Source organism: Charadrius vociferus, unplaced genomic scaffold (genome assembly GCF_000708025.1).
Source record: "Charadrius vociferus isolate BGI_N301 unplaced genomic scaffold, ASM70802v2 scaffold512, whole genome shotgun sequence".
In the NCBI taxonomy this organism is placed as follows: Eukaryota; Metazoa; Chordata; class Aves; order Charadriiformes; family Charadriidae; genus Charadrius; species Charadrius vociferus.
In genome coordinates, this window is record NW_009647050.1 from 885,765 (window position 1) to 909,950 (window position 24,186).

The following is a 24,186-nucleotide window of genomic DNA, read 5'->3' on the forward strand; positions in this document are numbered from 1 at the left end:
CGGGCAGTGGTAGCTGGCTTGCTGGCTACTGTGGGGAACACCTAGGTGACACTTGGGTTGTCATATCCTTCGCCTGCCCCCAGCCACCTCACAAGCTCCTGCCCTTTGGCTACCCTGCCTCAAACCCAGGCTGAGGTCTGCAGTCTCAGGGCGAAGAGTGGATGGGTGGCTGCTGTGTGTGTGCCTCTGGCCTGGAACTTGTCCCAAGCCTCCTGTCTTGTTCCCCCCCAGGTGAGAACTGTGAAGTGGACAGCCGCTCGGGGCGCTGCATGCCTGGTGTGTGCCGCAATGGCGGCACCTGCACCAACGGCGCCGACGGGGGCTTCCGCTGCCAGTGCCCGGCGGGCGGCTTTGAGATGCCCTTCTGCGAAGTGTCCACACGCTCCTTCCCACCGCGATCCTTCGTCATGTTCCGGGGCCTGCGCCAGCGCTTCCACCTCACCCTCACCCTCTCGTGAGTCCTCTCACTCCTCCACTGGACATGGGCGCCCACCCACTTGCCTGGCCCCATTCTGGTGGCTCTTGTGCACCCTGGGCCTGTCCAGGGACTCGCTGATGCTCTGCATTACTGGCTTAGCCTTGCCACTGCGCTGCCCCAGTGCCTTTAGCTCTGAATCTGCACTGACATATCTCCCCTGGCATCAGCTCATCCATTCCTTCAGTGCCTCTGCCCTTCACTGCTGCCAGCTCTCTGCCTCCATGCCAGGCCCCCATGCTCCCAAAGCATCCTCTGGATCAAGCCCCTTCCCAGCTGGGCTTGCACCCGGGGCCGGGCCCGGGTCTCACCCTGTCCCTGTACTGGGATGCTGGTGCGTGCCACAGGATAGTGGGGATCTCTGCATGCTCCCTGCGCACACCCTGCCCTCCTGCTTCCTCCCTTGCCCCAGGTTCAGCACCGTGGAGCCCAGCGGCCTCCTGCTCTACAACGGGCGCCTGAACGAGAGGCACGACTTCCTGGCGGTGGAGATCATCCAGGGGCAAGTCCAGCTGAAATACTCCACAGGTAGGCTCGGCCCTGCCTGTCGCAGGATTTGTGCCATGGGAGCTGCGAGAAGGCCTGCGCTGAGTGGGGAGAGCGGGGTGCTGCCCTGGATGGAGCCCACGCTACGGGAGATGGGGTTGAGAGAGGTGTTGGTGAGCGTCAGTGGATGGCACAGAGGATGGGTGTGTGTCAGGACCATCCCTAGGCTTAGGAGTGCAAGTGCAACAGGGGAAGTGTGAGCACAAACCGGGATAAATCCTTTTGGGGTCTCCCCTACCATTCTGCCCCATTATGTCACTGGGAGGTTCAACTCTTGCCTTATCGTGGGCCAGCCTGAAGAGGAGCAAACACCTCTTGGGTCTCATGCCTGCTGACTTGTGCCATTGCTGTGCCCATCCTGCCTGCCCCGAGGAGTGTCAGGATCAGCTGCCAGGAGCCCTCATGTTAACAGCTGGGGTTTCCCTCCCGTCCTATGTCCAGTGCTCCTCCTGCACGCTGCGCCTGGTGGCCATCCTGCTGCTGCTTTTGTTGCACTGGTGTCCTCAGGGCAAGGCCTAGCAGCAAGTGGCTGGTGAGGGGCTGTCTGCGTGGTGCCAGGGCACCCTGACCACCAGCCTGGACAGGGGAGCCATCCCAGGGTGCTGGCTGCCAGTCCCAGGGCTGTGATTCCCCCCACGCCGCTCCTGCTGCAAGGCTTCAACAAGCAGGTGTAGCACGCTGAGCTCCAAAGCCCTTCTCCGTCCCTGTGTGAGGGCATTGGCAACACGGAGGGTTTGGTGCCTTCAGGAGAGACAGGTGCATCCAAGGGCTGTCCGGCTTTCCTCAGCGTGCCATCATTCCTGTCTCCGCAGGAGAGTCCAGCACGGTGGTGAGCCCCTACCTGCCGGGGGGCGTGAGTGATGGGCAGTGGCACACGCTGCAGCTCCGCTACTACAACAAGGTACGTGCGGTCTGTCTGTCCCCCCAAGTGCATGGGTCTCTCTCCCTGTGAGGAGTGAGCGAGCGGCCCTGGCTCTCCCGTTCTCTGGCTCTGCCCCATGGGAGAGGCTGTGGAGAGAAGGTAGAGGTGGTCTTCTGCCCTTGGGGATGGGTGCAGGAGGAGATTGACACTCAGGACCACACTTGGAGGCTGCATGAATGCATTCCGTGCAGTGTCCTTGCATGTGTCCATCTCTGGTGCTGCTTGCTGGCCTCGGCCAGAGATGTCCCTCCTGCTTCGCTCACACCTCCAGGAGCGTGGTGGTGGCTGGTCAGGTCCTTTCCTTGCTGTCACGCGAACTGTTGGGTGCCTGGGGTTGGGGGCATGTGTGCTGCTGACGCCCTGTGTTTGTTTTCAGCCCAAGGTCAGTGCCCTGGGAGTAGTTCAGGGCCCCTCCAAGGACAAGGTGGCCATTTTGACAGTGGACGAATGTGATGCCTCAGTGGCCCTGCAATTCGGCAGTGAGATTGGGAACTACTCCTGTGCCGCAGAGGGTGTGCAGACCAGCTCGAAGAAGTGAGTTCCTTGGGGACTGCTGGGCATTGCTGCAGTGGGGAGAGGAGCAGGGCACTTGGGTCCCCTGCGGAGTCAGCCTTTCGCATCTTGGCTGTGTGAGCCTGTCCCCGAGGATGTCTGCTTCCCAGCCCCTCATGCTGGGGAGCCAGCTGGCCGACCTGAGGTCACTGTGGCTCTTAAAGCCCTGGGCTTCTGTCCTTGTAGGTCCCTGGACCTCACAGGTCCCTTGCTCCTCGGAGGGGTCCCCAACCTGCCGGAAAACTTCCCCGTCACTCACCGGGACTTTGTGGGATGCATGAGAGACCTGTACATTGACAGCAAACGCATCGACCTGGCCTCCTACATTGCCAACAACGGAACCGCTCCAGGTACCGCTGCCTCTGCTCCTGCCAGCCCCTGCCCTGGGAATTGCCCCTCCTGCTCACACAGCAGCACTGCCGGGCTGTAACAGCAGTGGGGCAGCACAGCTGGAGCTGAACAGCTTCCCATCAGGGAAGGGGGCCTCCAGATCCCCTGAAATGAGCCAGTCTCCATTCCAGCTAATGTTCTGGGAATGTCCCCTGATCCCAAGTGCAGAGCCTGCAGAGGTGGCGTGTCTGGGAGGTGCTAGGTAGTCAGTCCAGCTCCGCAGTGTCTTTATTCTGGCATAAGGAGCAGCGACAGCCTTGATCCTCATCCCTGAGCCGGCAGGGTCTGTGCTGAGAGGCTGATCAGCTGGGCTTGCCCCTCTGGCAGCCAGGGAGAGGGCCGGTGGGCAGTGGTACCTCTTCATGTGGGCTGGGCTGAGGTGGTGAGCAGGTCAAGGCTGATGCGGGTGACTTTGATACCTCCAGGCTGCCATGCCAAGCACACGTTCTGTGACTCCAGCCCCTGCAAGAACGGCGGCACCTGCTCTGTCAGCTGGGGGACCTACTCCTGCCTCTGTCCTGTTGGCTTCGGGGGCAAAGACTGCCGCCACCGTGAGTGAGCGGGGTGCTGCTGGGCATGGGCAGGGTGGGTATGGGAAGACTCTGCTGGGTTTGCTGTGGAAGCGGAGTAAGGGGTCTGTGTGAGATGAACTAGCTCAGTTGTCCCTGCATTTAGTGCTTCCTGTGTAGTGCCTATCCCTTCTCCTCACCTCCACTTTCCTTTCCAGCCATGCACCATGCCCACTATTTCCAGGGCAACAGTGTCCTGACCTGGGACTTCAAGACAGACGTGAAGATCTCAGTGCCATGGTACCTGGGGCTCGCATTTCGGACGCGCCAGCCGGATGGGGTGCTTCTGCAGGCCCATGCCGGCCAGTATACCACCCTGCTGTGCCAGGTAGGGCCACAGCCTCAGCCGCAGCACTGTGCCCCAGCGTCTACTGCCATTCAGAGCACTGGAGCACCTCTCCTCTGAGGACAGGCCGAGAGAGTTGGAGTTGTTCAGCCTGGAGAAGAGAAGGCGCCAGGGAGACCTTATAGTGGCCTTCCAGTACCTAAAGGGGGCCTACAGAAGAGCTGGGGAAGGACTTTTTACAAGGGCGTGTAGTGATAGGATGAGGGGAATGGCTTCAAGCTGGAAGAAGGTAGATTCAGATTAAAATTAGGAAGAAATTTTTCACTTTGAGGGTGGTGAGGCACTGGAACGGGTTGCCCAGAGAAGCTGTGGATGCCCCATCCCTGGAGGTGTTCAAGGCCAGGTTGGATGGGGCTTTGAGCAACCTGGTCTAGTGGGAGATGTCCTTCAGCAGAGGGGTTGGAACTAGATGATCTTTAAGGTTCCTTACACCCTAAACCATTCTATGATGCTATGATCTGCCCCAAGGGTTGGGTTTCCCTCCCCGTGCTCAAAGCTCAGCAGGAGGGTAGGCTGGAGGCAGGCAGAGTTGGTGAGGTCTTCGCTCACTGCTGCTGTTGCTGGCTCCCTCTCTGCAGCTGGCTGGGGGCCTGCTCTCCTTCATGGTGAGCAGGGGGTCCGGGCGCAGCACCAGCCTCCTCCTGGACCAGCTGCAGCTCAGCGATGGGAGATGGCACGACCTCCAGCTGGAGCTGCGGGACGTCCGCAGTGGGCGAGACTCGCGCTACGTCATCACCCTCACCCTGGACTTTGGGCTCTACCAGGTAAGCGCTGCTGGTCCCCGACACCAGGACAGGAACCATGGGGGATGCTTGGCATACCCGGGCTGGGCTGGGCCTCTGCACCCTCAGAGGGGGCTGGGGCAGGAGAGGGCAGGGCTGATGCCAGTTGCCCCGTGTTACTCCCTGTCCTTCTACAGGACACGGTGGTTGTTGGAAATGAACTGCATGGCCTGAAGGTGAAACATCTGCACGTGGGGGGAGTCCTGGGCTCTGGCGAGGTGCAGAATGGGCTGAGGGGCTGCATACAGGTGAGTCCATTGCTCTGAGCCTTCCCTTTCCAGCGGGTTTGTTCCATGGAGGGGTGGAAACACAGGCCTGGCAGTGTCCATCCCGCTGGTCACACTCTCTGCCTGAGCATTCAGGCCTCTGAGGTGCCGTGGGGCAGCCGTAAATCAATGCAGCAGGGGTGATGGGGGGTGGCTGCCCCTGGGGATTTGTGGAGGGCAGGAAGACTGCAGCCCTGCCTGTGTGTCCTGGCTTCACCGTGAATTTGTCACCTGCGTTGCAGGGTGTGCGACTTGGTGACAGCGTCACCGGGACTGCGCTGCCCAAGCCCAGCCATGCCCTGCGGGTGGAGGCTGGCTGCAGCGTGCCGAGCCCCTGCGACTCCAGCCCCTGCCCGGCCAACAGCATCTGCAAGGACGAGTGGCAGAGCTACTCCTGCGTCTGCCAGCCAGGTAGGGCCTGCAGTGTCCTGCCACCCCTTTGCTTTCCATGCTCGTATGTCTTCTCCTCTCCCCTTGTCGCTCTCTCCTGGCCTGTGACTGCACTCCTGTCCTTCCCTAGGGCAAGTCCTGGGCCTGGAAATCTCCACCAGATGCTCATTAGTTTTTATGGGGAGCAAAATCCCTCCTGAGCCCCCTGAATGCACTCCTTGGTGTTCTGGCTCCTCTCAGGGGGAAGGTGTCTGCTTTACACAGTGCTCTCTCTCCACACCTCAGGGTACTACGGAGGGGACTGCGTGGATGTGTGTCACCTCAACCCCTGCAAGAACAAGTCAGTGTGTCGCCGCAAGCCAGGCTCACCCCTGGGCTATGTGTGCGAGTGTGGAGGGAACTTTTTCGGGCAGTACTGTGAGCACAGGTGAGATGCAGAGCGCAGGGCAGGGCCATGGCCTCTGTGCCTGGCTCTTTGCTGCCCTCTCATCCTGGCTACGTGACCATGGGCCTCTCAGTGCCACTTGGCTCCTTGGAGCTGCTGAGCAGCTGGGCTGGTGGGAGAAGGCTCAGGGGATTTGGTTGTTGTAACAGCAGAGGTATTTCTCTCCCTAGGATGGACCAGCAGTGTCCAAAGGGCTGGTGGGGGAACCCGACCTGCGGGCCCTGTAACTGTAATGTGAACAAGGGCTTTGACCCCGACTGCAATAAAACCAACGGGCAGTGCCACTGCAAGGTGAGGAGCAGCAGTCCCCAAGGGGACGTGACCCATGGCTTGCCTGGATCCCTGTTCATCCTTGATGCTGTTCCTTGTCCCCTCAAAAGCTGCCCGGGTCCTGCTTTGTGCACCCACCTCTGGGCTGGATCCCTGCTCAGCTCTTCTGTGCAGCCATGGTGATGCTGGGGGCAGTGGGGTCCTTCTAAATTGTGAGAGCTTTGCCCTTCTCTGCCCCAGCTCCAGGGGTTCCCCAGGTGCCAGCCTCAGCTGCTGTCCCGATAGGCTGTCTGATGGCTGTCCCCATCTCCCCCCAGGACTTCCACTACCGCCCCAAAGGCAGTGACACCTGCCTGCCTTGCGACTGCTACCCTGTGGGCTCCACCTCGCGTTCCTGTGACAAGGAGACGGGTCGGTGCTACTGCCGGCCCGGGGTCATCGGGCGCCAGTGCAATAGCTGCGACAGCCCTTTTGCCGAGGTGACGCCCAGCGGCTGCGAGGGTGAGTGTGGGCATGGTGGGAAGCTGGTGCCGTAGGGGTTGGCATCAGCGGCCTTCCCCTGTGACTGGCCCCTTGGCGTTTGTGTCTCCACAGTGCTCTATGATGGCTGCCCCAAAAGCCTGAAGGCGGGTGTGTGGTGGCCCCAGACTAAGTTTGGCTTCTCAGCTGCGGTGCTGTGTCCCAAAGGCTCCTTGGGTGAGTGGGGGATGCAATGGGGAGGGGAGGGGGCAACCTGACTGTTCTGTTAGGGGCCGTAGCAGCTACAGCAATATCACTCTGTTCTTGTGCTGTCCCAGTCCTGTTTAGCTGGGCTTGAGGGCTGGGAGAAGGAAGTTGGAGGAGAAAATGCTGCAGCTTGGGGGAGAGCAGAGGGGGCTGGCCACGGGGCTGGGAACAGGCTGTAGAGTCTAGGCCCATCACCGAACCCCAGGGCTGTGCTGTTCCCTCGCCCTTGGTCCCCACCTTCTGCCTGCTGCCTTTTCTTTTCAGTGGGCTTGAGGCTGGGGTCAGTCCTGGTACAGCAGCTCGGCACCTGCAGCACCCTGCTGCTGCTCTGCTTGCCCCATCACCGGTGTGCACTGCGAGGGGAGCAGGGCACAGCGTGCTCTTAGGTGGGTCTCTCTGTTAGGAGTCACAGCCCAAGTTATAGGAGGCCATTCTTGGTGACAACTAAGGTGTGAGCAGGGTGTCTGGGACTGTAAGGCAGCGTGAGCCCCAGGGGACAATACAAACCCTGTCCTTCTCCAGCCGTTCCCCCCGGGAGGAGGCAGTTTCGGCTCCTAACTGTTGTCGCTTCTCTCCCTGGTTCTCTCGCCCTCCGTGTTCAGGCTTGAGGGGTGCAGGTAAGGTTTCTCCCACCTCTTTCCCCCTGTGCTGTAAGGGCTGCGCCAAGTGGCTTTCCCTCCCTGCTCCCTGCCTGGCACCCTTGCACTTTTCCCGCTGCTTCTGGAGCTGCCGAGTGTCTTCCCAATGCTTTGCCTGGCCTCACCACTCCTACACGCCTCTTCCCTGCTCCCAGCACACTAACCAGCACAAACCCAGCTGCAGCCGCATGCAGCCCCTGCCACCTGCAGTCCTGAGCCTGCAGCTTTGGCTCTGGGCAGGTCTGCGCTCTGCTCCTCGGCTGGGATGGATGCTTGCTGTCCCGGGCTGGTACCTGCTTGCTTAGGCTGGGAGGGAAAGGAGCTGGTGATGAGCAGTGGGTAGCGAGGCCAGCGAGGATATCGCCATGGGGTGGAGGAAGGGGGAGCTGTTTGAGCAGGGGGCGGTAGGACGGGGGCAGGAACTGATCGGCATGCTCAGCACAAGGTCCTGTTCCCTCTGCCCGGCTGGCAGGGGGAGGCAGAGGGACGCGGGTGGCTGGATCCTGCCCACATCTGCAGCTGAGCCGATCTCTGTTCTCTGCAGGGGGAAAGCCAGCAGCACGGAGGGTTCTTTGTTCTCCCTGCTCCCAGCTGCAATGGCAGTAGTCCCTGTGCTTCTGCAGCTGGGGGAAAGGTGGTTGGGGAGGACAGCTGGGAGCTGGAGATGGTGGGAATGAGCACGCTAGTCACTTGAGCTTTTCTGAACAGCAACTGGAGTCTGCTCCAGGCTCCCTCTCCTTGCCCTGGGCACACTGCTGCCCTCTCCCAGCTGTGGGTGCTTGGGTGGGCTCCTGTGCCCTGGTGCTTTCCCCAGGATAGCCTGATTTGCAGTCCTGCCAGGTACACCGGGGATGCCTGGGTTCCTTTTGCTCAAAGTGTGTGTGGCGATGCTCCCGACATAGGACACTACTCTCCATGTCGGCTTTAGAAGCGCGTTTGGTGGTGGTTAACAGCTGATCCCATTTATTGCTGGTATCTCCGTTGCTGTGCAGTAGTGCTTGGGCCCCAGCCAGGGACTGGGGTCTTGCGCTGAGTACTGAACCCACACTGCTGTGTTGGTCCTCCTCCATCACCCTCTTCCATCCCACTGGGTTGCAGGGCCTTGTCTCTGGGGTGGGTTTGGCAGCCTCACAGCAGGGGTGTTGTCTTCCTAGAGTGACTTTGCCCTGTAGAGAGAGGCAGGACCTCAGCAGGCATTGCAGGTTGTCAGCTGGGGGATGCCTAGAGCTGCATGGGCTTCCGTAATTTGGGGTCAAATGTGCCCTGAGGGCATGGACACATCCCCACCAGGAACCAGGGGCTTCTCCAGCCTGAGCCTTGCCAAGTCACTCATTCCTCTTTGCAATTCTGTGTGATGGCACCTGGTGTGATGCCGCCCAGAAGCACACATAGGAACCCAGCTCCTGGAGAGAGAGGACGGCAGCAGCTTGCTGAAGTGATGCAGACCAAGGGTGGAATGGGTTGCCTTGGTGCAAAGCAGGACAGCCTTGGGGTGTTACAGGCCCTCCCCATCACTTGCTGGTGCTGCTCTTCAGGGTTAGCTGGTGCAGAGGGTCCCTGCTGGGGGGATGCAATAGGGGAGCCATGTATCCTGTGCTGAATTTCAGACATGCCCTTCCTCTGGGTTTTAGGTGCAGCCGTCAGACACTGTGATGAGGAGAAGGGTTGGCTGGAGCCAGATCTCTTCAACTGCACTTCACCTGCTTTCAAGGAGCTCTCCATGCTGGTAATCCTCTTTTGGCTCTGCAGCCCTGACAGAGCAGGAGCTGTACGAGCAAGGGCTCACAGCCAGGTTGCAAAGAGCTCAGCTCTCCGTGGGTAACTAGAGTAGGGGGGGGCCTTGCCACAGTGCTCAGCACCTTTCTCTTCTCATCACCTGCCCCCAAACACATCCTGTGGGAGTACTGGTCTGAGCTGAAGTTCACTTGGCTTCATCTAATCCAAGTGTCCCCGTCAGAAATGACCTGTGTCCTGCCCCAGTATTTGAGAGGAAAACACATAACCCTTGGCAGGGCTGAATTGTTTGAAGCTGGCGGGATTTGTGCTTCGTGGGACATCTGTAGCCCCCAGACTCTGTCAGTGACAAACCAGTTTGAAATATCTAGGCAAGTTTATTAAACACTTGCATCTCACCTAGGCCGAATTGTAACTGAAGCCAGGAGAATTTCAAGGGAAGTATTGCTAGATGCTTGCCCTGTCCTTTCATCTCCTTGGCCTCTGTTGTGTACGGCACTGGGTTAGCTGGGCCAGTGCAACCCCTGGTGTGTTGCTGGAGGCTGGTTGTCAGCCAGAGAGGCTCCCTGTTCTAGTGACCACCACTGTGAGTGTCTGTGGCTTGTACCATGGATTCAGAAATAATCTCTGGGCCAAGCGGGGCCTGCAGCATCCCAGTTTCTCAGTGTGGAGCCTGCTTAATTGTATATTCCTCTCCTTTCTCCCTGCTGGCAGCTGGAGGGCTTGGAGAAGAATGAGACTGAGCTCAACACAATTGAAGCCAAGAAGCTGGCCCACCGGCTCCGGGCTGTGACGGACCACATGGACCACTATTTTGGCAACGACGTGCACATCACTTTCCGCCTACTGTCCCGTCTCATGGCCTTTGAGAGCCGGCAGCGTGGCTTTGGCCTCACAGCCACGCAGGACGCCCACTTCAACGAGGTGAGTCCTTCCCCCAGATCAGAGTGGCTTCTGATGCTGCTTCTTTTTATCAGCCACCCTGAGCCTGGGTCTCTGAGGGGGTCGAGGATGTTGTGAGACCACGTCAGGAGCACTGGGATCCCCAAAGCCACACAGACATTGGCCCACAGGAGCGAGACCCGTGGAGGTCACCAGGGTGGTCGGGAGCACAGGGTGGATGAGGAGAGGCAGACAGCTGGGTTTGCTCAGCCTGGGAAAGCAAAGGGAGATCTTATTGCTGCCTGCCAGTCCCTCATGGCAGGGGTGCAGGGAAGATGTCTCTGTAGGACGCCGGTTGATGAGTGTTGAGGGTAGGGGCCCATCATATCAGAAAGTACCTCTTCCCCGAGCCCTTGTGCTGCTAGCTGGGCAGATAGAACAGTGCTGCAGCCTGGGGGTGGTCAGGATGGGGCCCAAAGGCAGTGCTTCCCTCACCGGCTGACCCATGTCTGTCCCATGCAGAACCTGCTGCGTGCAGGCAGCTCCGTGCTGGCACCTGAGAACCGGGAGCACTGGGCAATGCTGCCACACAGCGAGCACGGCAGCGCTAGCCTCATGGAGCAGCTGCGGGACTACTCAGGCACGCTGGCCAGCAACATGAAACTCACCTACCTCAACCCTGTCGGCGTCGTCACCCCCAACATCAGTGAGTAGGAGCTGGCTGGTGGTGGAGCCTGGCTGCGGTGGTACAGAGCCACTCGTCCATCATGCTCTGTCCCCTTCTCATCTCACTTCACCTCAGTGAGGGTGCTGATAGTGTCCTTTTTGGCTCTCTCAAACCATCCCTGCCTGCAGTAGGTGACACACCACCAAGAGCCAGCAGGGCCAGGAGTGTGCTGCCCGCTTCGTTACCTCCCAGTCTAGTGAAAAAGCTGCTGGCCTCAGTGGAAGAAGTACCCTGCCCTATGGCAGAGCAAGGATTTGGGCTGGGAAGGAGCACTGTGGGGGCCCAAACATGGGACATGACTGTGGCTCATATGGTCTTTTTGCCAGTGACTTCAAACTTGGGGTGCCATGGAACGTGGTTGCTCTCCAGGTGGCTCTCCTAGAGCTGACTTTCACTCCCTTGCTCCTCCGCAGTGCTGAGCATTGATCGTATGGAGAACCACTCTCATGTCCGCCGGCGCTACCCTCGCTACCACAGCAGCCTCTTCCGGGGCCAGCCTGCCTGGGACCCCCACACCCATGTCGTGCTGCCACTGTCAGTGCTGAGCCCCCCGAAACCTGAAGGTGAGCATGTGAGCATCACTCGCGGAACAGTGTGGGTGGGCATGGCAGGGAAGATGTGCCCCTGCTGAGACCTGGCTTTGTCAGAGGTCCACAAGTCACCCTTGAAAGCTCAGAGCTTCTGACTTCACCACATACCAAAGGCTCCGGGTGAGCTCACAAGCTGCCTTCAGAGCAGTGTGTGTGTTCTCACCGTCCCTTTATATGCCTCAGCTGCCCCCACGGCGGAGCCCGCACTGGCTGGGGGTGAAGGGAACTACACTGTGGAGAACTCCTCCCCGAGGCAGGCGCTGCCAGAGCCCGAGCCCGCTCTCACTGTGATCATCCTCATCATGTACCGCACCCTGGGGGGGCTGCTGCCTGCACGCTACCAGGTGGATCGCCGCAGCGTCAGGTACGTCCTCCTCCCCTTTGCTATCCACAAGCACCAGTGGAGAGAGGCTGACTGGACACTCTCTGCTCTGCCCCCTCTGGCAATTGCTGAGTCTGTCTGCAATGACTTGAGTTTGGTTCCGAGCCAGACAGTCCTGCGGTGCTCTGCCTGTTCCCCATGTTGGAGTTGCTCTGCCCCATGTTTCCAGAACACATGGCACGAGCTGGGTAGAGCTGTTCCCTCTGGGACATCAGCGCAGGACATCCAGGAAGTCCCCAGAGGGCTGCAGCTGCTAGTCATGCTGATGGTAGAGCTCTGTTGCTCCTTGCAGGCTCCCCAAGAATCCTGTGATGAACTCCCCGATTGTGAGCGTGTCTGTGTTCAGCAATCACACCTTCCTGCGGGGGCCCCTGGACACCCCTCTCGTGCTGGAATTTCACCTGCTGGAGACAGCCAACAGGAGCAAACCTCTCTGCGTCCAGTGGAACCACTCCAACCCGTGAGTCAAGCGCAGCTGGGCCACTCGCTTTGAGCTGCTTTCCGCAGGCACCTCCTCGTTCCCCGAGTCTCCCTGGCCATGACAGGCTCTGTGCCTGGGCAGCACTGGGACATGGGAGTTTCTGCCCTCTCCCAGGGCATTCATTCTTACTGGGAGGGCACAGTAGGGTCCCTGCAAGGCTCTGGCTCCAGTACTTCAGCTGTAGGAGTGCAGTTGTATCTGCTGGTAGAAAAGCCTTACCAATCACCCCTCTTCTCTGCGGTTTCTTCCCCACACACCACACTCATCTGTCTTCTCTCCTAAGTGCACTCTGCTTTTTGGTGGCTGCAGGACCAACCCCTCCGGCTTCTGGACAGCCAGGGACTGTGAGCTCGTGTACCGAAACACCACACACGTCCATTGCCAGTGCTCTCAGTTTGGCACCTTTGGGGTTCTAATGGACAGCTCGCACCGAGAGGTAACCTCAGCCTGCGTGACTGTGGGCAGTGGTGGGGGTTGTTAGCCACTGTGTCCCAGAATAAGCAGGCACAGGCAGAAAATTCCCTGTGGGACACAAGTAGAGTCTGAGAACTCAGCAGGCTTCCTGCATCTCCCCCTAACACTGCCATTTGCCTTTGGTTCTCTATTTATGCAGCAACTGGAAGGTGACCTGGAGACTTTGGCAATTGTCACCTATTCCTTGGTGTCTCTCTCCTTGGTGGCTCTGCTGCTGACCTTCTCCTTCCTGACCTGCCTCAAAGGCCTCAAGTCCAACACACGTAGCATCCACTCCAACATATCAGTCACCCTCTTCTTCTCTGAGCTGCTCTTTCTCCTTGGCATCAACCACACTGAGAACCAGGTCTGTGGACTTGAACAAGCACGCCCTTGGGGGTGAGGTGTGGATGATGCAGTTAGGGTTGGCACAGTGGGACCATCTCTGAGTGGCTTTTGTCTCCCCAGTTTCTTTGCACTGTGATTGCCATCCTCCTCCACTGCTTCTTCCTTTCCACCTTCGCTTGGCTTTTCGTCCATGGCCTCCACATCTACCGAATGCAGACCGAAGCCCGCAATGTCAACTTTGGGGCCATGCGTTTCTACTATGCCATCGGCTGGGGAGTGCCTGCCATCATCACCGGTAAGAGCTACTTGTCCTACAGCCATGCCAAAAACTCTGGTTCTCAGCAGCCTCCTGGTCCCCTGGTGTTGCCCGGCTCACTTACCCAGTGGAGAGACCTGAGGTTGGCCTTGCCACAGCCAGCAGTGCTGTGGTGGTCAGCTGGGGACAACGTATCAAGAGCTGTCTTCTTGCCTCCTGGGGAGAAGTAATTTCTCAGCGCATCTCCCCATGGCTTGTTTGATGGGCATGGGGCTCCAGCTGTCCCAGGGCTTGTGGTTAAGATCTCCTTGTTTCCTAAGCCTGCATGCTTGAGTGATCTGTTGCTGGCAGTGAATGCCAGCTGGGCTGTGTCAGGAACCCCAGGAGAAAAGGACATAAAGGCCCTGATGCTGGGGCTCGCAGTCCTGGCTCTTTCCGCTGTGCCCGAAAGCCTGTACACAGGGCAAGGAGCAGTGAGAGAGCCCCTTCACAGCCTTCAGTGCTGTGATGGGATCGACGTGGCTTGGGCAAGTCCAAGGCTGCTGGGTCTGGACCTGACCTCTCCCTTCTTCCTGCAGGGCTGGCCGTTGGCCTGGATCCTGAGGGCTATGGGAACCCCGACTTCTGCTGGATTTCCATTCATGATAAGCTGGTCTGGAGCTTTGCAGGCCCCATTACTGTCGTCATTGTGGTAAAACCCTGTCCTGTTTCACCCACAGCCCTCTCCTGTCTCCCTTGTCCGCACTATGGGCACTCGCCCCTTCCTTGGCTGCCCACTGCCTGCCCCCTTCTCTGTATTCTCCTTTCTCAGTCAGAGGCCCTCTCTCTGTCCCTCCTTGCTCCAGCCAGACTTGGGGGAGGCCATGGCTCGGGCATGAAAGGGAAAGGAGGGGATGTTCGCATGGGCCTGGTAGACCTGGAGTCTGCCCATGCTCTGTGCTGGGGATGTCAGGTCAGAACCGACCCTTGGCACAGCTTCTAATCAGTGCCAACGCTTTCAGATGAATGGGGTCATGTTCCTGCTTGTGGCCAAGATGTCCTGTTCCCCAGGCCAAAAGGAGACTAAGAAGAAGTCGGTTCTGTGAGTATTAGTGGCCAAACTCCCAGCAGAGCTCCTGTGGTTTGTGGTTTCTAGCATTTTCAGTGATCATCCTCCCTCTTCCACCGTCACAGTCTGTCCCTCTGTGCATCAGTGTCAGTCTTGCAGCTGCTCTCCTCTCCCACACCTGCCGGCCACATTAACCCTTCCTAAACTTTGTCCTTTCCTCTTGTTCCTACGTCCCCATCTCCACACTGTCCCACCAGCCTGTCCCCCTTCACCGCCTGCCCTCACAGCCGCTCCTTATGTCTGCGTGGATTCAACACTCGGCCCTTGTCGACTCTCAGCACCTGCTTTTTCTTCTCCTACATGCTTGTTCCGAGACTTCTCCCCGCTCCCTCCTGGGCCAGCCCTGGAGCTTGGCCCAGCTCTCTGTGACTCCAAATGACCCGTGTTGTTTGGGCCACCGTGTTTGCCATGTGTGATCCAGAAGGGAGAGGCTTGGAAGTCAGGGGGAGCTGAACCACTGTGCAGAGTTGAGCCTGCAGTGCTGGGCGCAGCAGGGAGGGCTAGGCAGGAGCGTGCTTTCCCCTCTGGATCTCTGTCTATGAGCGCTAGACTGTAGATTAACAACACGCACTAACCTCTTGGTGTGTGTCTGTGTGCCTGTCTGTCTGTCTCTCTCTCTCCAGCATGACGTTACGGAGCTCCTTTGTTCTGCTTCTAGTTATTAGCACTACCTGGCTCTTTGGCCTCTTGGCTGTCAACAACAGTGTCCTGGCTTTCCACTACCTCTACACTGTCCTCTGCAGCCTCCAGGTAACTGCCCGGCCTCTGCCAGGGGAGGGCACGGGTCAGCCCAGGAGAGCACCTGTGTGGTCCCCACAGCCGTCTGTGGAGAGTGGGTGCCCCACGCTGAGCCCCCAGCATCCCGCTGGGCTCTTTGTCCCTTCCATTGTCACTGCTGTGGCAGCGAGTGCCTTCTGCCAGTCCTTGCTGCTGTGCCCGTGGTGAGCGGTGGCATGGAGCAGGAAGTGTCTGTAAGGTGCTTGGTTCAGAGGTGACATCCAAGGGGCAGTGAGGACCATCTTGGGAGGGAAGGGGTCTCCCTGCTCTCAGAGAGCAGAGAATGAGAGTGGCCTGCAACAGAGGTGTCAGACAGCCCAAATGTGACCCACAGCAGCACACTGCAGATGTCCTGCCACCGCCATGGCTGGTGCTGCTGTAGGAGACTCCGCCAGCCACTCGTTGGCTGCTGCCAGCCAGGGGGACATCCCACGCTTTCCTCCCTCACCCATGGCCACCATGGGGGTTAGCGCTGATCAGTGCCTAGGGGCTCTTTGGTGCATCCCTGTCCTGTTGGCCACCAAGACTGATGTGCTGGGCTCTGGAGAAGCCAGGGAGCGGCCAGGATCTGGTGCTGTGGGCGAGCAGGTTGGCCAGCAGCAAGGGGCAGTCTCTCACAGCATCTCTCCCTGCAGGGCCTGGCTGTGCTGGTCCTGTTCTGCGTGCTGAACGAGGAGGTGCAAGAGGCCTGGAAGCTGGCCTGCCTCAGCAAGAAGGGGCAGAACGAGGAGGCCACGAGGAGCACACAGGTGGGTGAGGGCAGGAGCAGCCCAGGGGTCTGGGGACAGGCTGCCTGCCTGGGGCAGGAGCTGATGGGGGATGTCCCCACTTCCCCAGCGGGATGGCAGGTGCGGGTGGGAAGGCCATCCCCTGGGCTGCTGCAGCACCTCCTAAACAGGGCATGTGCCTCTCTTCCCCGCCTCGCCAGGGCCCCAACGCCTACAACAACACAGCGCTGTTTGAGGAGAGCGGGCTCATCCGCATCACCCTGGGGGCCTCCACCATCTCGTCGGTGAGCAGCGTGCGCTCTGCCCGCACCCACTCCAGCCAGCGGGCTTACCTCAGGTAGGGAGCAGCGCGGGGCTCCGGCAGCACCCGGGCAGAGCCGAAGGCTCCTGCCGCTGTGACCGTTCGGGCCTCCTGTCTTCCAGAGACAACGTGACGGCCCGTCAGGGCTCGGCCCTGGATCACAGCCTGCTGGCTCATGCCGGCCCCACGGACATCGACGTGGCCATGTTCCACCGTGATGCCGGGGGAGGTAAGGCTCAGCCTGGTGCCCAGGTGTGGGGCTGACCCAGCTCGTCCCAAATTAACTCCTGGCTTAAGGAAATCCTTCCTGGTGCAGGCTCTGGCTGTACGGTTACATCCTCCACCCTGTATTTGGGTGTGACTCCCAAACACGCTGTGGATAGGAAGGAGGGGCAGCAGCTGTGTCACATAGTGCAGCCACCTCCTGGACAGGCAGCAAAGGGCATAGCCAGTCTCCAAGGAGCTAGAAATGGAGGAGGTAAAAGCAGGGGACATACGCTGTTGTGGGGTCTGTGGGGATACTGGGCTCCCCAGTACAGCACCCATTGGAGTGAGACTGGGTGACCCACTGGAGTGAGACTGGTGGGGCCACCCTTGTGGCCAGGGCTGGGGCACGGGACAGGCGAGCAGAGGCTGAGGGAGGTGGGTTTGCTCAGCCTGGAAGAACAGGAGGCAAAGGGGATCTTAAGGCAGCTGCAAACATCTTTTATGGGGAGGTGCAGTGAGATGGAGCAAGGCTCCTTTCACAGGCACCTGGTGAAAGAGCAGGGGGAGCAGGCACAGGCTGCTGCCGAGGGAAGGGCAGCGAGGGGTCATGCAGGCTGTTGTCCTCATGAGGGTGGTCAGCCCTGGGGTGGTTCTGCTTTCCCAGAGGCGATCAGAGCCTGGCTGGCCCTGTCCTGGGCAGGGGTCAGAGCAGAGACCTCTGGGTCCCTCCCGGCCTCCGTTATTTGGTTATTCGGTCATTTAACTGACATGCTCACAGGCACAAGTCTGTCCTCCCCTATTTGGGCTGAAAAGCCTCTCCCACCTTCATTCCAAATGTCGCCCCAACACACGCTGTGTCCCTACAGACCAGGACTCGGACTCAGACAGTGACCTGTCTCTGGACGAAGAGCGCAGCCTCTCCATCCCATCCTCAGAGAGTGAGGAGAACGTGCGCCTGCGGGGCCGCTTCCAGCGCCAGTTCAAGCGGGCGGCGCACAGCGAACGCCTCCTCACTAACCCCACCAACACCACTCCCAAAGGCAAGTCCCAGGGGCTCTGGCAGGGGAAAGGATGAGTGAAGATCCCTGGGGCCAGGCCATGTCCTGTGATGACTTCAACTGCTGCTCACAGAAATATTCTCTCTCTCTCTTCCCTGGGGCTTGTTCTGCTGTGTCCTTCGCCAGACGTGGATGGCAACGACCTCATGTCGTACTGGCCGGCTCTGGGCGAGTGCGAGGTTCACCCCTGCTCCCTGCAGAAGTGGGGCTCAGAGCGGAAGCTGGGATTCGACATTAACAAGGATGCGGCTAACAATAATCAGCCAGACCTGGCCTTGACCAGTGGGGATGAGAACTCCCTCACCCAGACCCAACGGCAAAGAAAAGGTAATGGCCTGGAGCAAGCAGACGAGGGTGGCCTGGCCTGTCTCAGGGACGTGGCCCTGAAGAGGCTTAGCATCAGATCCATCTTGTTGTGTCCTTGGGGAGGTATGGCTTATCTCCCCCAGCTTTCATGCTCTTGTCACTGTTATGCAAAGATTTGACTTCTCTGTCTGTCTGGTGCAGGGATTTTGAAGAACCGCCTCCAGTACCCTCCAACTCTCCAAGGCTTGCCATCTGTCGGGAGGATGACCAATGAGCTGACATGGTACAAGACCTCCACGCTGGGTCACAGGGCTGTCCCTGCCGCCTCCTATGGCAGGATCTACTCTGGGGCGGGCAGTCTGTCGCAGCCAGCAAGCCGGTACTCATCACGGGAGCAGCTTGACATGCTGATGAGGAGACAGATGTCCCGGGAGCAGCTGAGCAGACACAACTCAGGAGAGTGCTTGGAAGCCCTGCACAGCCGTCATGGGTCCAGGGAGGAGCTGGACACTATCCCCAGCAGGCATGGGTCTACTGAACACCTGGAAAGTATCCCGAGCAGACAGGGGTCTAGGGAAAACTTGGATCTACTGGCTGCTAGGCCCAGTCAGAGAGATCATGGGAACACACTGCCCCGGAGGCAGGGCTCCAGAGACCACCTTGACACTTTACCCTGCAGATTTGGGTCAAGAGAGCAACTAGACTGTGGGCCAGTAAGAGAGGTCTCTAGAGAGTGGCTGAACACATTGCCAAGTAGGCAAGTGTCCAGAGACCGAATAGACATGTTGCCAAGTCGAGACACTTCTCGAGAACAATTGGATTTGCTTTCTAGAAGACAGCCTTCAAGGGATCAGCTAGCATCAGCTAGACAAACATCAAGGGAGCAGCTGGACTTTCTCTCCAGAAGATCTAATTCCAGAGAGCCTCTGGACACTGTGCCTAGTAGGCATCCCTCGCAGGACAACCTGGGGAGTCTCTCTAGGAGGCAGCTGTCTAGGGAAAGCCTAGAGCCGCTGTCAAGGAGACAGCCTTCTAGAGAGAACCTGGAGGCTGTTCCCAGCCGACATCCATCCACTGAACAGTTAGATATCCTTTCTTCCATCCTTGCTTCTTTTAACTCTTCCGTCCTGTCTTCGGTGCAATCTTCCAGCACGCCTTCAGGCCCCCAGACCACCGCCACCCCTTCTGCTGTGCAGACCTCCTCGACACCTTCAGCAATGTGCGCCTCAACGCCTCGCTCCACCACTTCTCACAGCATTTCAGAGCTGTCACCAGACTCAGAGTAAGTGTGTCCCTTCCTCAGCCAGGCCTTATTCAGCTGATCTTATGCATCATCCACCTGCCTGGCTTCTTCCCTAAGGGGGTTTGGTTTCAGGAGAGAGGACTGTGTAAGGGTGAGCCCCCAGGGTGAGTGGCAGATATCTCCTGGTCCTGAATAGTGACCAGGTAAGGAGAACCCTCAGGTGCAACAGCTCTGGGCACTTGCAGTGCAGCACGAGCAGAAACATCAGCGTATCTGAGTCTGCTCACTTTGCTAGAAGTGATGGCCCTCACTTGTGGCCTGCGGAGGCTCAGGGAAGATGCCTTGTGCAGCCAGGCTGACCTCATGGCTGGTCCTCTTGCTCAGTGCCAGCTCTAAGTCCCAATGAGCGCACGTGTGCAAGGGCCAGGCTGGCTGGAAAGGAAGAGGGGACCCAAGTCCTACAGGACTCCTGCCTGCCCCAGCCACGTTTCTCCCCAAGGACCCTGTCCCAATCTGTCATTTCTTCCTCTCCAGCTCTGCTCCCTGCTGGTACTCATCCCATCCCATCCCATCCCATCCCATCCCATCCCATCCCTCCTTTCCTCTTCCCTGAACTCAGGGATTTGGAGACAGTTGTTCCTGCCCTGACACAGGAGTGGGTTTCTAAGAACTCTGTCCCCATCTGGCATAGCTGGGCGAGGCAGCTGGAGCCCACAGGAGATGCCATGGCTTAACGCTGTTTTTCTTTCCTCCAAGAAGAATAACAAGAAACGAGGGCCATTCCTGAGGAGCCGAAGCTGCCCGCAAGAGAGACAGAAGAAGCAGGGCCCTTCACCTAGCCAGGCGCTGCCAGCTGAGGTTTGGTGTCCCCAGGGGGCAGGGGCCAGAACTGATGGTGATCAGAGGCCCAAAACTGACCCTGCCTTCCCCCTCCCCTCTGGGCTGAGGGGCCGGCCTGCCCGGTGTGACAGGTACGGCAGGAGCCTGCTCAGGCGAGGGTGGCTTCTCCGACCCGCTGGGGTCCTCTGCAACCCCTTTGTATGCAGGGTGTGCGTGTGTGTGCGCGGAGGGTGGGCAGGGGCAGGGGGATGGAAACAGAGCCCAGGATGTCGGGGCGGGGGAGGGTTTTCTACCTTTTTGTATCTTTGTAATCAGAGAGAAGAGAAATTTCTATGGTTATTTTTACGGATGGGCTGTTCCCAGGACCTGGAGCATTGTCTCACCAACAGCCCTCTGCCGGCTTCCCTGGGGGTACCAGGAACCGTGATCCCGGTGGGCCGGAGGGACAGTGCCAGGCAGCCCTCGTGGCTTTGCCAGCACCACTCCGTCCCATCCCCATTGCAGGGCAGCTGGCCCTGCTGCCCCTCTTGCCCTCCCACCTTGTGCAGCTCCACACATGTCTCAGCGCCGTCCTCCTGTCTGGTGTCCTTCCAGCCCCTGCAGCTGTGCTGGCCCTGCAGCCAGGCCCCCCTCTGCCCTCCCACGGGACCCCCCTGGGGGCTGCCCCCCATCTGTGAGCCAGGGCTGTGCACAAGCGAGTGGGGTAGCAAATTCGGCACTAGGGAAACAAGCTTTGCTTTTCAGTCCCCTCCTGTAAGCGCTGGTTTCCTCCACTCAGCAAATGAGCACTGTGTTTTTATCTGTTGTATGTTGTGCTCTTTAACCTGTGTGTTGTAGAGCAAACCTGTTGGTTTGTGTGTCCAGGCAAGAACCTGGATGTCCCTAGCCCTGCTCAGCAGCGGGCGAAGCTGTTCCCAGAGCCGGCGCTCACCCTGTGGACGACTATCATCTCCACGAGTCCAGTCTCAGGGTCCAGCGTTGCCCACAAAAGTTGTATCTAGCTGGTTCCTTGTGGGCTCTGTGTACATACGCACATGTCCCTGCGCTCTCTGGCTGGCGAAGGACCCCATCTCAGAGTGGCCTGGATTTTGGGAGACGGAGATAAACAGCACTTTGCCCTCTCTGAAAATTCAGGCTGCCTTGATGGTTTCTCTGCTCTGCTCGGGGCCTGGCCCTGGGCTCCCACTGGCCCTGCCGCAAGGCGACACTCCTCTGTGCCTACCCCAGCCTCGGGCCAGGGGCAGCCGGCTCCGGGGGGCGGGGCGGGCCCGTTCACCTGCCGAGCATGGTGCCTCTGCTCAGCTGCCCCCGTGGTGCTCTCGGGGCTGCATGACAGCACACTCCTTACTGCCTTACTGCCACACTGCTGTAGCTTCTTACTGCAGCCCAGCCTGACGTGTTTACAGGAGAGGACTTGTGCTGTTGTCCTCCAGGAAGGCCAAGGTCTCTCGGCTTCGTCCCCAAGTCAGGGGAGAGGACTGGGAGGGTACAGAGGGGCTGGGTGATGGGCTCGCTGCTGCCCTCCTCCCAGGGATGGGGAGGGACAGGCCTGCTGACATGTTTACATGCCATTTGGGACCAGCACGCAGAGGGAAAGTCTGCTGGCCCCAGGTGCCAGGAGCTGGTCCCTTCCATGCTGCCCATCTTCGCCTTTGCGAACAAACTCGTTTACACGTTCCTCTCCGGCTGCGCAGCACCGCAGCCCTGGCCTGTGCCTCAGTCAGCGCCATGTTACCCCTTTGGCACCCCGGTGGGTACCCGTGTCTGGTCCCTGCCGTGCCGCCAGATTGGGCACGAGTGCTTTGTGTTGGTGCCAAACAGAGAGCAAGTGACAAGTGCCAAAAAAAGAAGAGAGCAGCGGAGCCGGTGGCTGTCCCCACAGAGCTGGGCCGGCCAAGAAGCAGGAGTCAGTCTGTAACTTGGTCCCTGATTGTAGTGCTGTGGCCTGGGCTCTGGGGAGCATCCTCCTTGGATTTAGGTTTGGGTTTGTTTCTTTAGGGGGGGGGTGTTGGTTGAGGTTTTTTGTTTTTCCTCTCTCCATCTCCTGATTCTGTGGGCAGGGAGCGGGGAGATGCCCGCACCCCCTCCTTCCCCCCTCCCCCCCCAGGTGTGTAAAAGTGTATCATGGAAGCGCCAGATTTGGAAATAAAAGTCTATAAAATGGTGTTGGCCTCTCTGCCATCTCTCCCTGTGCTCGGAAACCATAGCTGGCGCTGCTGGTGTAGCACCGGGGCTCGAGGTGATGCTGGGAGGGGACCTGGGCAGGAGCTCGCAGCCAGCTCCTGGGCTGAAGGCAAGTCACTGTGGCCTGGAGCGAGGTGACGGGGACCTCAGGTGCTGCCAGTTGCTTGAACATGGCTGTGTCTGGGCTGGTTCACCCAGAGATGGGGTCGGCTGTGGTGGTTCGCAGTGGCCCCGGCGCTGGCTGGCAGGCACTGTGGTGGCTGGCAGGCACTGTGGTGGCTGTGGTTAGCTTTGGGGCTCATGCCTGGGCTGCGGGGACAGAGGGGGAAGTGGGAGGAGGAGAGGCTGAGCGGGATCCCGGTGCCTTCTGTCCCTCCCTTTCTCGCTATTGGGAGAGGAAGGAGCAGGTGAGCAAAGGGCAGTATTGATCCATGGCAACCTGAGCAAGGGTCGCCACTGATGAGTGTGGACCCTCGGTCCCTCATGGGCTCCCTCCTTAGCGCTGCCCTGAGCCTGACCCAGCCCAGGGTGGCCCTTGAGCACCGGGGGCTGAGCTCAAGGCGGCTGCCAGGGAGTGCCGTGTTGGTGGTGCTGGGTGGTCCTGTCCTGCAGCTCTTCCCAAAGCTGGCCTGGGGGTGAGGGGCCAGGAAGGGCTGGCGGGGGGCTGGGGTGGCTGAGGGGGAGCCACGAGCAGAGCAGGCGCCCCATGGGATGGGTCAGGGGCTGGGGTGCAGGAAGCCACAATAAGGAGGCAGTAAATGACGCTATCAGCTATCAGCTGCTACCAAGCAGAAGCCCCGTGACAGCCTCCGCTTCCGTGCCAGGTGAGCAGATAAAGGATGGGGAGGCAGCAGCTGCGTGCGGGTGCCTGTGCTGGCATCGGCGTGCCGCTACCTGGCCACAGTGGGACTGATGGGCACGGGGGTGGGATAGCGTGGGGCTCGGGATGTGGTGGAGGCTGAGGGGAGCAGGCTCAGCCCCACTGCTGAAAGGCAGCCGAGGAGTCCACATGTGGCTGCTGTGGGACCTGGGTTATGCAAGCCAAGGTGGCCACTGGTTGCTTCCCCTCCAGCCAGCTGGGATGGGAATGAGTCTCTCCGACTTCAGAGAGGGTGGTCCTGGGTATCATCGCTCATGCTACACACCAGCCCCATCCCACCACCCATGGCACCCAGGACTCCCCGGTGCCCTGCCCTGCTCGCCGACTTCAGCCTGGCACCAGTCAGCCCAGACCATGGGTGCATGCGTCTCCACTGCTGTGCTCCTGTGGGCCTGTGCCAAGGGTGACTCACATATTCTCTGAAACCACTGGTGGTACCAGATTGTGGTGGAGCCCAGGAAGGTGTGATGGGTTCAACAGAGCTCCAGTGCCCGCTGGGGACCTTTGGAACAAGATAACGGCTGGGTCTGTGCACTGGGATAAAGCGGGGCAGTCCACAGGGCACAGCACACCCGTTTCCAGCAGGTAAGCAGCGGCTGAAGCAGTGCCCTGGAGAGGTGAGTGCTGGCAGCCCGTGGCAGGAGGTTGGCACCAGGATGTGCCCAGCAGCAAGAAGACCCCTGCCCTGTGCCTGGCACAGGCGCTGGGGCACAGCAGCACCCTGGGCACAGCTGTGGGCCAGCAGCTGAGGCTGACCAGGACAATCCCCAGGATGGGACGGCCCTGGGGACAGCAGTGACAGCGCTGGGCCTGCCATAGCCAGGGCACCCAGCACAAGAGGGCACTGGGAGAGCATGGCGGGTGCCAGACAGGAGCGGGGCTGGGAAATGGGCAACTCCTTCGAAGGGCAGGAGGAAGGGCAGGAGGCAGGGAGCGGTGTCTCAAAGATCACGGGCAAGTATTAATAAAAGGGAACAGAGTTTGCGCCCGGCTGCAGGCACCTGACCGGCTTGGGCACAGCAGGTAGGAGGGCTGGGGGGAAAGCAGGGACTCAGACTGGCACAGCTCCGGGACCGCACGAGTGGCCTGCAGGTCTGGTTGCGAGTGGGTGAGCATCTCGGGACTGGTTGGGGCCACTGGCTGGGTGAGCCTGGTGGGACGGTGGCACCTCTCAGCTTGAGCCCTGAGCAAGGTCAGGCTGCACATCCGTATGGAGGTGCCTCGGTCCCACCGTCCCGGCCCCGCAAAGGGAGAGACCTCATCCCAGCCCCGCTCCTCCCTGCCCATGGATGGGCTCAGCCCATGCTCTGCAGCGCAGGGGGCTGGGGAGGGCGCTGGTGGAGAGATGGCGAGCCCGTGACGCTCCCTGGGGATTGACATTCCT

The 24,186-nt window shown here is 59.7% G+C and overlaps 1 protein-coding gene across 1 annotated transcript in view; it reads left to right on the plus strand.

Annotated features, from left to right (window-relative positions):
- Positions 1 to 24,186, plus strand: part of CELSR3 (cadherin, EGF LAG seven-pass G-type receptor 3) — a 43,952-nt gene that overhangs the window by 14,063 nt on the left and 5,703 nt on the right. Inside the window, 34 exon segments of the mRNA XM_009895751.1 lie at positions 232 to 454; positions 888 to 1,003; positions 1,834 to 1,922; positions 2,320 to 2,477; positions 2,682 to 2,845; positions 3,311 to 3,436; positions 3,613 to 3,782; positions 4,379 to 4,564; positions 4,720 to 4,830; positions 5,091 to 5,259; positions 5,524 to 5,665; positions 5,854 to 5,974; positions 6,271 to 6,454; positions 6,548 to 6,649; positions 8,949 to 9,043; positions 9,766 to 9,975; positions 10,456 to 10,639; positions 11,074 to 11,223; positions 11,434 to 11,614; positions 11,925 to 12,092; positions 12,423 to 12,549; positions 12,727 to 12,984; positions 13,035 to 13,209; positions 13,749 to 13,861; positions 14,172 to 14,251; positions 14,902 to 15,028; positions 15,691 to 15,831; positions 15,984 to 16,120; positions 16,207 to 16,313; positions 17,158 to 17,331; positions 17,476 to 17,676; positions 17,857 to 18,184; positions 18,263 to 18,937; positions 19,095 to 19,101. Of these exon segments, the coding sequence (XP_009894053.1) occupies positions 232 to 454; positions 888 to 1,003; positions 1,834 to 1,922; positions 2,320 to 2,477; positions 2,682 to 2,845; positions 3,311 to 3,436; positions 3,613 to 3,782; positions 4,379 to 4,564; positions 4,720 to 4,830; positions 5,091 to 5,259; positions 5,524 to 5,665; positions 5,854 to 5,974; positions 6,271 to 6,454; positions 6,548 to 6,649; positions 8,949 to 9,043; positions 9,766 to 9,975; positions 10,456 to 10,639; positions 11,074 to 11,223; positions 11,434 to 11,614; positions 11,925 to 12,092; positions 12,423 to 12,549; positions 12,727 to 12,984; positions 13,035 to 13,209; positions 13,749 to 13,861; positions 14,172 to 14,251; positions 14,902 to 15,028; positions 15,691 to 15,831; positions 15,984 to 16,120; positions 16,207 to 16,313; positions 17,158 to 17,331; positions 17,476 to 17,676; positions 17,857 to 18,184; positions 18,263 to 18,937; positions 19,095 to 19,101 (5,699 nt within the window).